General features: G+C 34.9%; 2 protein-coding genes across 4 annotated transcripts in view; both read right to left on the minus strand.

Annotated features, from left to right (window-relative positions):
- Positions 1-13,544, minus strand: part of LOC140052382 (asparagine synthetase domain-containing protein 1-like) — a 260,219-nt gene that overhangs the window by 61,043 nt on the left and 185,632 nt on the right. The window lies entirely within an intron of this gene.
- The window catches only part of LOC140052381 (asparagine synthetase domain-containing protein 1-like), a 143,559-nt gene that overhangs the window by 42,531 nt on the left and 87,484 nt on the right, over positions 1-13,544 (minus strand). For all 3 annotated transcript variants that reach the window (XR_011845622.1, XM_072097971.1, XM_072097970.1), the window contains one exon: positions 1,463-2,403. Coding sequence is in view for 2 of the 3 variants with exons in the window: in XM_072097971.1 (XP_071954072.1) it covers positions 1,463-2,403 (941 nt within the window). In the remaining variant the exon portion in view is untranslated. The remainder of the gene's footprint in view (positions 1-1,462; positions 2,404-13,544) is intronic.

Here is a 13,544-nt window from a genome sequence, read left to right on the forward strand (position 1 = left end):
TATTACCATATTTATTTGTAATTTAAATGGATTAAAAAACTTTCTGTAACCAACATTTTTAGTGTAAGTGGATTCGTAGTGTAGTGGTTGTCAAGTCTGCTTAACACGCAGAAGGTCCCGGTTCGAGCCCTAGCGAAACCTATTTTCTTTAACTTTATGGTGAAATAACTGTATACGTAATATGATATAGAGTATATCTCGTTTAATACGAAAAGATATTACAATTCAGTGACTTATTTCTATTTTTACTCGGGGTACCTGAGTCTAGGACTCTCTCATCTTTTCCTCTTCTTCTTCCATCCGGACACTATTGAGAAAAAAGTGCGATTTATAAAGTACTACTCCTCCCTTATTCGTTGTAGTATTGAGCTCGGATTTAGCATGAATATACTACAGGGACATGTCCTCAAAGCTATAGAGCCGGATTTTTTAATTTCAAACCGGATGCAGCCATATCACGTCTCGAAGATGGTACCGTATAGCCGTATTTGGTAGCGCGGTTATTGATGTGTATGTGACGTTACATCCGGTCTTATGACGTCATTGCAGCTTCTTTCGCTGTACCCCGAGTATTGCACATTCGTGCTTGTTACATTAAAATTTATTTGCCAGTATTTATTTCTTCGTACTTGCATGATTATACTATTATCATTACAATTTTAATTTTACATTGTTCCATCCACACTGTAGATGGACTCCACAGAGTTTTCAGCCCTCTATATAATTTTTGCTCTTTTGACGTTCCATAGAAACAAAAACATTGAACATGGCCCATGGGGTAGGCCTACTGTACTGTAGGCTAGTCATTTTGTGTGCGAGAAAAACGTCTGTAAAATCATCAATTTAAAAATGTATTTGTTACTTTTTATGTGATTCTTTTTCATGAAAGTGCCAATTCTAAGGTGTGGTATTCAGAATAAATGTTGGGAGTTAAAATACAAGGCAGGTGCGAAAGATAAATATTTGTAATCTTAGGTGTTGGGTCTTGGCTTTCGTGATCTTAGGTCTTAGGGGGTCTGAGCTTTCGTGGTCTGAGCTTTCGTGACACCCGCTATAGATTATGCTACAAATTTCTTCTTGTCCCCTTATTTTAAGCAGCTCTCTTATCTCATTATCCCTCCAGTTCGACATTATTATTGTTAATTGAATTGGCGCCAAAGTGATACACTTGACCGCGCAAGGTGTCTGAAGCCTCGACAGGGAACCCCGGAATATAACGGCGTTACGTTCTCACAGAATGCCCATCTGGCATTGCGGGGAATATCCCTAGAATATTACTAGGTCTAAAGCAGGTCATGTCGATGCCGGCATGATGCCAAGACGACCCGTTCTCACAGAAAACCATACCGGCATGGTAATGGTATATTCCCGCAATATTCCAGGCACTCAGCTCTGTGAGAAAGGGGCTTTAGTGAAACAGAAGGGAAATATGCAACAAATTTTAATAAAATTGATACATTACCTATCTGCTAAGGCTGCAATCACCATAGAATCAATTCCTCCAGAAAATAAAATAGCAACTTTAGCACTCTGGTCGGTCCCAGAATATTCTGCAAAATCTTCAGTTTTTGTACACTGGGTTGTGTTAGAGCATTCAACTTCAGAATATTTAAATTTCTCAAAACAATTGTCCTCTAATGTTGTAGAACATTTAACAGCACCACGAGATTGAAGAGCACTTCCAGATACTATGGCAGTATTCAATGAGTCTTTGTTTAGACTGGCATGTACAACGGAATATTTCATAGTTTTTTCATCATCTGAAATGGTTTCTTTTTTTGAAGAATGGTTAATTGTTTTTGGGCAGTAATCCATAACAACATCACGTGGGACATTAAAAACTCTTCTTCGCACAGCATCTCCTAACACTTCAATAAAACTCAATGCAATTGATTTACTTTCTACATCAGACTGAAGTAGATGATTTAAAAACTTGAAAGTTTGTTCAGAAGATAAATTATCTAAATCTTGTTTGTTTTCCAGGTTAGGTGGTAATTCTTTCATTTCCTTCTTAAATTCTTCTGTCAAGTTATACTTCATTAATTGTTCCATGGTTGGCAAGTCTTTTGTTAAATTTGGAATAAAATTCTGAATATGTATATTACTAATGTTTAAACAAATATGGTTATTTACATACAGGTGGTGGCTTTTAGAAGATTCAATATGATTCACTACCAAATCTTTTCTCTCACTTGGCACTGTTTGTAAATATTCACTTCCAAAGTTATCAATTTCAATAGCAACATGATCAGTTTGGTAGCCTAAGCCATCTGTGCTGGGTATACTAATGAGTGGAACATTTTGCCATGGAAACAGGTTAATTTTGAATTTGTCTTCATTTGTGCTTGGCCAGTGTTGGCAATCCAGACAATAAATTCCATTGGCTGGTACCTCTGACCATACCTAATGGTAAAGATTGAAACATATGATATCAGAATTTTATTTCAATCTGACAGACCTTGATTGAGTGCACTCTTTAAATAGGAAGGAAGTAAATTATCGTTAGTCTTTTGATTGCCAATAAACTTTAGATTGTTTTGAGGTTCACAACAGGATGTTTACAGAGTTTATAGAAAAATAATAAAATACCTTCAAACTCATTCAGATGGTGATGTGTGAGGCGCAATCAGATTAGGTCTCTGAGGTCCATTCAGAAATGGTAATCCAAGAGACATGAAGGTGGGGAACTATGAGAGGAATTAATATGGGGTGGCCTGAAGCACATTCAGATTGGGTCTCTGAGGTCTATTCAGATAGGGTGCTCGACGACACATTGAGGTAGGGTAGTTTGAGAGGCATTTAGATGGGTGGCCTGAAGCATAATCAAATTGGGTCTCTGAGGTACATTCAGATAGGGTGCTCCAAGACACATTGAGGTGGGGTATCCTGACGAGGCATTTATATGGGGTGGCCTGAAGCAAAATCAGATTGGGTCTCTGAGGAACATTCACATAGGGTGCTCCAAGACACATTGAGGTTGGGTACTCGGGGAGGCATTTAGATGCGGTGGCCCAAAGCAAAATGCAATTTGGTCTCTGAAGTCTATTCAGATAGGATGCATTGAGGTGGGTATTCCTAGAGGCATTTAGATGGGTACTCTGCAAGGCTGCAGTTTCTTAATCATGGGTGAAAGAGGAGATTGGGGTTGCATCCATCCAATTAATTTGTTTTTGCTTTCATATAATTTAATTAAAAAATAAGTGGCATAAAATAAAAACCTTGTTTGTGAGTTTCAGAATGCCTCAACATGAACAATTCATCAAACTTTCATTATGTGAAGCTTCTTCATCAGAAAATCAAAATATACGGTATTTTTTATTGGCAGTAGAAACGGGTACCCAAAATACGGTATCAATTTATAAATACCGTATTTTATCCACAAATTTGGTGGGGAAAATATGGTATACAAAACACGGTATATTTTTTATGAGTGCCGTTTCCACTGCCAAAAATATACCATATATGGTATTCAAAAAATACGGTATTTACTTGGCAGCAGAAACAAGGCCTAAAACTCATTTTAATCATTATAATATTGTTTTATTTAAACTAAGATATTGAATGAGTTGACCTAAATATCTGTATTGAAAAGGCAGTATTAATATAACTACCACTTTTATTATTTATCAATATAAATATATGCTGCATTAAGGGGAAATCAATTTTAGGGTGAAAAATGCAACAAAAGAAATTAAGTGCCTTCAGGGCACATCTATATTATAAGTGAGAGAGTTTGTCTGTTTGTTTGTTTGTCTGTTTGTTCGTTATACAAAATTTTGTTACTGCACATAATCTTACATATGGGGTATCAAAATGACCGCAATTGTACCGGGAATGTTCTAAGCTATATTTCAATATCATCCGCCACCTAGGATCCAAGTTAGGGACCAAAATGTGGTCAAAACCCCCACTTTCGATGTTTGTTCGTTATACAAATTTCTGTTTCTGCACGTAACCATACGTATGGGGTATCAAAATGATGGCAATTGTACCCGGAAGGTTTTAAACTACATTTACAAAAATTCCCCCGACTCCTGGGGTTTTAGTGGGAGGGGTGGGTGGTGTGGTGGTTTGTGATGTCACATTTTTGCTAGGGCTCGGGGTTGTAGGCTATCGAATTGTAAAATATATACTACAAAAGTTTTACAGTATTTGAATTATCCTCAGCAAGGCGTTTGGGGAAATATAGATATAGATATACATATTTTATTCATTAACCAATATGACACCTATTCAATTACACATTTAGCAAAGTACTTTAACCATATCCAGCTATGTATCGGTCTCTTGGATTGTCTCATTACAGACATCCATACCTGTGTGAACATACACATGATGTTTACTGTTACTGTGTTCAATTACATTACAATTGTGGGAGAGTGGGGTTGGGAGATAGGGTTTGGGTTCAGGGGATTTTGCTTACACCAGAATTGTGGTTGGAAAATGTTTTAATCATCCCTGGGAAGCAGATGGGAGTTTGGGGTGGGGATGTAGGCCTATCACCATGACCGAAAATGTATTTGGTATGTTTTAAACTACATTTGAAAACTGTCACTGAGGGTTTATGGGTTGGGAGTGATAACATAATTTGTACTGGGGTGTAGTGTAGTAGGGGGAGGAGGAGCGAAAATACTAGCGTAATGAAGTAGCCTATATGATTGGATTGTACTAGGAAAAGTTACTAAATTTGAACTGTCCAGGGGAGGAGTTAAGGTTTGTTGATGGTGGCTAGGGTGGTGAAAGGAGAAAGAAGGCTGGGGGACCGCAGTATCTAAATTACATATTTTAATTATCAGCCAATATGACACCTATTCATTTACACAATTTACAACGTACCATTTAACCATTATTAGACCCATTGTAGCTATGCATACTCCTCTCAATTCGAAGCTTAGGTTGAATTGAATTTGTCCATCACTGGGAAGAATTTGTTTTTAAGAAAGAGTATGGGGTGTTATTGAAGAGGGGTGGAGGTTGGCGAGTATAGACAGATACTGGCGTCGGGTGTTATGTACTGAGAAGGCTGTAAACTAATTTTGAAACCCGCCCTGGGGCGGGTATAATTGCTAGTAATAATAATAATAATATCCTGGATTTATATAGTGCCTAATGTTGTGAAACCTCTATACTCTAGTAGCTAGATCAACTTTCGTATGCACTTTGAGGTCCAGAGAATTTGACTTCAGAAATTGGTTTAGGGTGGTCAAACAATCATATTTGGCTTGGTTACACATTTTGAAAATGTGGCGAAAGGTCAAAAGGTCAAGGTGAAAGGTCATAAGACCAAACATAAATATGTCCTTAAATCTCAACAACCACTGGTCACAACGAAGTAATTTTGGTCTTAAATTAATCAGAAGGTATACATTTATATTCAGTCTAATGGGACATTTTAGTAAAAAATGACCGGAAATGCCATTTATGACCTTTGACCCACAACCCAGGGCATGTATGTATCTCCGTAACTACTGGTCGTAGACACTTGAATTTGGTTTTAAAATGTTCGAAATATATGTTTTGTTATTTGTTACACATTTTGAAAAATGTTACAAAAGGTCAAAGGATTAAGGTCAAGGGTTATTTGAACAAATAAAAAAAGGTACTTTTATCTCGGCAACCACTGGTCTAGCAAGTCAATTTTGGTCTCAAAATGTTCAGAAGGCATGCATTTATATTCCATCTAATGGGGCATTTTAGTCAAAAATGATAAGAAATGCCATTTCTGACCTTTGACCCACATACCAGGGCATCTTCATATCTCTGTAAGTACAGGTCGTAGAAACTTAAATTTGGTATCAAATTGTTCGAAATATACATATTTACATTCATTGTAATAGAAAATGTGGTTAAAAGATGAACAGAAATACTCTTACTAATGTTTCAAACAAAAAACATATCTACACAACTTATCCTTAGACAGTAATGTTATGCAATAACTGATACTTTAAATTTTTTTAATTTCAAGTACTAGTTATTGCTGTCCCCGAGGACATTTTGATAGAAACGTTAAGCTCAACAGTTCTTTTCAGAATGCTAGAAGTAACTTGCCATATGTATCCGATTAAACGCCCCAGGCATTTATTGTTCAAAATGGTTTTTAGGGGGAAAGGAGGCATCTTTATTTGCATGTATAATCAAATAAATACCACCTAGATGTAAAAAAATACCGCACAATTAATATCAAAAAGTGATAAAATTATGTCAAAATGCTTGGTAAATTGTAGATTATGGTAGTTATTAATGAAATGTGTTGACGTGACGGGGCGTTTATTCCACATGGTGTTCTATTTGAGGGAATGGTGGCGTTTATTTGAAGGAATACTCTAATTTTAATAATTGTATTTCGTTTCTCAACTGATAAAAGGTACTTTACATGATTCGTTTTCCTCTTTATGCTTTTTAACGAAATGTTTCTGTTTTTTAAAATAAAATAAAAGTGATAGATTCCATTAAATGGATCTTCACCTCCAGGTGCCAGTATAATGATATAAAACAATGACACATCATTATCCTGACACGATTGCACTTATAATGGATCTTCATTCTATCATCTATTTGTTTGTAACTACAATTTGACAACAATCTTTTGCATAGTTTTAAATGCCAATACATAGTTTCATTACTATTGTATATTATGTCCAGCTTTCCTGAAAACACCATTGTGTACTGTAGTACAGTGTTGTAGTATGATTTTATCATGATAAACTTCTGATGCTTTTATTGTCAATGCATTCAGTACCTAAAACATGTCAAAGTTTCTAGTGGTATTAATAAATCTCCAGAAATATATATTGCTTTATTATGTACACTGGGAACAGACGTGTATATGTATAAGTTTTGTCGTTGACATTCAAAACTATTATGCAACAGTGTTACGTAATAATGACAATGACTTGGTCTATTATTGTGGTCTCCGATACCTTTTATTACATGATTGTACTTCCTCCAGGATAGAATGAGGTTTAATCCCGTTATTATTCTTATTATATATATATATTTTTTTATATATATATCTGGGGTGTATTTATTTGATTATACATACACACAACAAAATAAACGCCTTCCCTGAATAAATAAATGCCCGAGGCTTTTATTCGGGTAACTACAGTAAATTACTTCTAGCATTCTCAAAATGTTTGAACGTTCGGGGGTCAACAATAATTTCTAGCATTATTATAAGCAAAACCACAATTATTACAAACAGTAAAGGATTTGTTTTAATTCCTACAGTATAATGAAATCATTAAGCATCAATTATTGCATAACATTACTGTCTAATGATAAGTTGGGTAGATATGTTTTTCATTTAAAAGATTAGTAATTAATATTATTTATGATCATCTTTTATCCAAATTTTCTGTTAGAATGAATGTAAATATGTGTATTTCTAACAATTTGATACTAAATTTAAGTTTCTACGACCTGTACTTACAGAGATAAGAAGATGCCCTGGTATGTATGTCAAAGGTCAGAAATGTCATTTCCGGTCATTTTTTACTAAAATGTTTCATTAGACTGAATATGAATGTATACCTTCTGAACATTTTGAGACCAAAATTTACTCGCTGTGACCAGTGGTTGCCGAGATACAAATACCTATTTGTGTTTATTCATATAACCCCTGGCCTTGACCTTTTGACCTTTTGTAACATTGTTCAAAATGTGTAACAAATAACTAAATGTATATTTCGAACAATTTGAGCCCAAATTCAAGTCTCTACGGCCAATAGTTACGGAGATACAGACATGCCCTGGTTTATGGGTCAAAGGTCAGAAATGGCATTTCCGGTCATTTTCGACTAAAATGTTTCATTAGACTGAATATGAATGTATACCTTCTGATCAATTTGAGACCAAAATTACCTCGCTGTGACCAGTGGTTGTCGAGATTTAAGGACATATTGGTGTTTGATCTTATAACCTTTGACCCTGACCTTTTAACATTTCGCCACATTTTCAAAATGTGTAACCAAGCCAAAAATGATTGTTTGACCACCCTAAACCAATTTCTGAAGTCAAATTCTCTGGACCTCAAAGTGCATACGAAAGTTGATCTAGCTACTAGAGTACTAAGCGCTGTACATAAAAAAAATAAGAAAAAAGGGAAATCCAACCAAAAAAAAAAAAAAAAAAAAAAAAAAAAAAAAACCAAACCGCAGTAAGGGGATACGCCTTCGTCGCTAACCAGGGATCGGTCTAATTGAACCCGGGTCAGCACCAGTTGTGTCTCGGTCATCCCGGACTCAGGCGCCTCCTGCCCTACAAAAACATCATGTTTCCGCCGAGGTGCATTAAAGGTTGGTTACTCAAACAAGGTTTCATATGGGGGATTCCACAGATGTAGTTGTGTCTATTTAACTCCTCTGTATCTTTCTGTTCAACTGCTCAATACCGTACTGTATAAAATTATCAGTTTAATTAGTTATCCGCACTTGGCGGATAACTCCTTGTTATTGTATGGGATCAATATTCTTTCTTTCTCGCTATTTTTGTGCAGCGCATTTCTCTAAAATGTGTAAACATAACATTTCATAACTTTGACAACATGTGGACATTTACCTGAAGTTGTGCACCTCCTTTTTTGAAAGACGTCAGAGTTGTGCAACGTAACTTACGAGCGATTTTATGATTTGTTACGATTGTTCATAGATTAAAAACCAAGCGTAATTTTGTTTTGATACTTGGTGAAAATTTAAGTCATATCAAGGTCAAACTTTCTACGGATTAAAAATGGCACGTTTCAAAAGAAGTTACGCGCGCACGCGCATTTAAAATTTCAAAATGCGCAAAATTAATTTCTAATCAACTTTCTACGCTGATAATGACGCATGTCAAAAATTCCTGCGCGGGCGAAAAAATTTACGCGTAAGGTGCGCACGGAGAATGAAAAACATGTTTTTTTCTCTTGAATTATATTTGTCAAGCCTTTCTAGTAATTTTGAAAACAATCTAGACCTTTTCCACTTTAAATAACGCCATACGAACACGTTGAATTAGACAATTCGCACGCGTTTTTAATGAAAAAGCTTAAAAAATCGTCAAAATAATGTCTTTTTTTAAACAGTCATAGTTTCTAAAGTAAACCGTGAACTGTTTATTTTTATTACAAAATCTAGAAGTTGATGAGTTGTAGATATCGGATCATGCATCAATAAGGCTAAACAAACATTGTGACGTCATCGTATGGCCACCCGAATATAAAATATAGGATTTTTGTCTGTTTCGTTATTGCTTATCACATTCAATGGAGCGCATCACGCTTATCTGCATTCTTTTTTCTCCGAGATTTTAATATTGTCTAGGTCAATCAACTATTTTTCGCATGAGATAAAAGTATTTTAATTTTTATGACGTCATCATGCCTAAAAATTTAAATTACGTGGGTCATTAATTTCATCTTTACAGTAAATTTTAATCTGTAATAGCTAGTAAGAATAAAATGTGATAATCACGATTAAAACATTTTCTGGAAGCTATTGGAGTGTAGATACGAATTCATGTGAACATTTTGCCAATTGGATATTGTGACGTCATCATATGGCCACTTGACTTTAAAAAATTGTATTTTCATCTTTTGCGTCATAGTTCATTACATTTAAAAGAGCGCGCATCAATATTTCACGTATTCAAATTTCTTCTACACGTTAATATGTTGTTGCTGAGATAATTGGTACCTTAGCGTTTCATTTTGAAACCGCCAACATGTTAAAAATTGGAATAAATAGCGGGTCCCGTAATTTCACCTATTCTACACTGTATGTGATATGTATACAGTGTATACTATATCACACAAAATAACAGAATTCAGCAATAACATATCATATTCTTCAGTTCAGGTCATAATGTCATAATCTTTTTCTGTGTGCAATATTCCAACGTGTGACGTTCACGTGGCGTTTGTCGTGTGCGGATAACTAACTCGTCAAAGTGACGAGTTTCATGTCTAGTTTAGATTAAGTCTAGTCTGCAGAATTAATATAAATGTTGGCATATCACCAACTCAAAAGTGCAAACAAACCACATGTTAACATCATACTCTAGAAGCATTAATTGTGGTTTCTTGGTATCTCTATTAATATTTCTTTCTTTCAGTAGATAATTAAAGTGTATAATTAACATTTAATGTGTTCTGTGTAACTTACAAAATGTGGTTATAATGCTGTTAATACTTGTTGCATACATCACTATGCATTATTAATAGTTCATGATACTTGGAAAACATTCATACAAATTATATTGTTGGTCATTTGTTATGCTTCTATAAGTATTGATAAAATACATGTAAAAACAGTAAGATATTTTTGTAATGTAAATTTAGACTCTGAAATGTATAATTTTTATTTCCTAGGAGTTTCATATAGCACTTACAACCCTATCCTGACAGACTTCCGCAACAAAGTAAATAATGGCATAAATATTGACTGTGTTTATACTTTAATTAAGTTAAAAATGATCTATGGTATAAATGGGGAATTGCCTTTACAAGTCTAAATTGTCACTAGTTAATAAAAACTGACTATGTTATTACAAGTTAAATTACATTTCTTACTAATGAATTCTAAATCTTAACTTTGATATGATATATTTTTCCGTGAAGACATTGATTTTACGTCATTCATTCCTAGTTTGTACGTCACACAATATATTCTGTTCATATATCTTGAGGGTTCAATACATTTGTTTATCAACGAAGCGCTTTGATGTTATAAAAATAGATGCTGTGATAATCAAACACAGATGTTATTAACACCAACACTATTGAATTGAATAGAAAAGTCAAAGATTAAATGGGGTGTCAAGCCTTCTCGAAAAGATAAAGTATCCCGTTAACAGTAGTAGTCCACACCCAGATTGTTATGTTTTATAGAAATGACATGGAAAAAAGCATACACTTTACCATTTGTGGCACAGGCAAGCCAAACCAGTCGCTTGTCGGTAATCCCCGAACTGAGATACAGCCTAGAATAGGTAAAATCACATTGACAACAAAAAACTAATTTATCGATTAAATCTAACCTTTATGTATTCTAGAATCATACTGTTTGTTTTTTTTTTTTATTTTTCAACTAAAACAATTAAAAAAATACATTTTGAAAGAAATTTTTCACCTGTAGAATCGTCTTTTCAAAAGCTTCGTATGGGGTATTGCTAAACCCCGCAAACCTCCAAAAAAACATAGCAAACCCCACCGAACCAACATAAAAGTGATTGAATCATGTAGTGACCCACTGGGTATATCCATGTATATATAAAATATTAAATTTCTAATGTAACTACTTATTTTTGGGGTAAAACATCATTTTTTGGTCAAAAATGATTGCTAAACACTGCAAACCTAAAAAAAAAACACCGAACCAACATAAAAGTGATGGCAACTTTATTCTGTTTGTTGCCCAAGACAGTACCGTATATTTCGGTGTATAAGACGCACTTTTGACACGCAAATTTGACCTCTAAATTTTGGGTGCGTCTTATACACCGGTCACTTTCTCACGCACCCTTAAAAAGCTAGTTAAACAGTGTATATACAGTCTAGCTAGGAGGCCTCCTACCTAGCCTATTAAAAATAGTGTACTACTCTGCAATGTAGGCCTAGCTGGTTACTCCTGTCGAACCACGGTTGATCACCACATTGTGGTAACAAGTTTATTGAATTTTTAATTAAGGTAAATTGTCATCCCCGACTGTAATAATTAATATTTACAGTACTTGCATGACATATTCTACCCAGGCCAAGTACTCTCTGAACTCGCGGGTGTGTATTCTAGCAGCGTGCAGCATCACAGCGCAACACATTTATGGAAGAGTCCATTAATTATGGTGGTGTCAAATTTTAATTACACAATAACTATATAATAACTTGATCACGGTGGTTTATTTTATTACATCTCTATGTCAACAATCCAATAAATTTGAAATCATGTAAGCAATAGTTCGTATGTCAAGCAATATCTAAAAGAGCGTGTTGTTATTGTGTTAAGTAGCTTCCCCTAATCTCATAATGTATATGGCCAACAGTGCTGGCCAGGCAAGGAGCACACGGTTAGTGCTCTCCTTACTGTAATGCATGCATGCATAGGAAAAAATGGAAAGATTTTCATATACCGTAGGCCTCATGATATTCCTGCTTCATTTTCAGCCTAAAAACTGAACATCGTTTAGATTGATTTTATATAATGGTCATACACACACTAAGAAGGTATATTTTTAAATAATATGAAATTAAAGTTACTTAAATAGACATAGGCTAGCCCTACCCACACAGTGCATCGTAACTGAAACAATATGGGGATTTCCCTTTTCATTGAACGTTCAGTTGAAGTAGAGACTGATTACGATGTAATAAAGGCAATCAAACAAAATTATATCATTTGATTCAATAAATATGTCTCAAATTTCATTGTTTTATATGTAAAATACCATGGTTTTGATTGTAAAATGTTAAAATTTCGACCTAGAAATAAGTGCATCTTATACATCGACTACATAAAAAATACTAATATTTCAGTCTCCGTTATGGGTGCGTCTTATACACAGGTGCGACTTGTACACCGAAATATATGGTAGTCTATAAATTCCCCAGCCACTACATGATTTAACCACACGGCTATTTTTTTTTTTTTTGCATTGTAATTATTACCCTTGTGATATACGAAAATACCATTGAGATTTAAAAAATATATGTGAGCCAGCTGCAATTTTCCCCCCAGACTGTAACCAAACATACTATAATACTAAGATTTAAGCACGTGAAGGGACGACTAATTCCACTTTAACAATACGAAAATACTCATGACAGCAACTTCAATCTCTATAAGTTGGCTCAGACAGAGCTCATAGACAAGATTTCATCATGTGAAGGGCTAACATGGCTAACTCTTTTTTATTGGAAGTGTACACATTCGGATACACTCATGACAGCTACAACTTTATCCTGTTAGTTTCTGAATTTTCTTGATTACAAAGGCAAACTCACTTGAGTGGACAATATCAATATTTGCTGTATAGTATTTTAAATTTGCAAGCACAGAATCACTTATACTTCGTCAAAGTGACGATTCTAGTTTTTTTTTGTTTTCGCGCCGCGGCTCTAGCCAGCTATGTCCCAGGAGGACAATTCATTAATAAGCTGTTTCATAGCGGTAGCTTTAGTATCTAAGGCTGACAGTTTTGTGAATTTGGAAACTCGACTATAATTTATAGGTAGCTGCTGGACCCAAAAAACGTCTGGGAGAAGAGAGTCTATATGAAAGCCTTTGCTGATAATACAGTATTATTGAGATGTAGACGGAAATCTGTAAAATCTTGTTCAATAAATAATAACTTCGTCTTGCTGTCAACCAGGCCGGTATTATAATAAGTCACTGTCAAATAATCATTCGATAATGGTCAAAACTTTATTTTGGCTCTGTCAACATAAAGGGAGGTATTTTTTTGACTGTCAATCTAGGCCAAGGTTATAATAATACGCCGTCAGATATTAAATCATTGAAACAGTCCTGGTAAAATTTTTTTTGGTTATCAGATGCCGGGGGGGGGGGGGG

This window comes from Antedon mediterranea, chromosome 6, assembly GCF_964355755.1.
Source record: "Antedon mediterranea chromosome 6, ecAntMedi1.1, whole genome shotgun sequence".
In the NCBI taxonomy this organism is placed as follows: Eukaryota; Metazoa; Echinodermata; class Crinoidea; order Comatulida; family Antedonidae; genus Antedon; species Antedon mediterranea.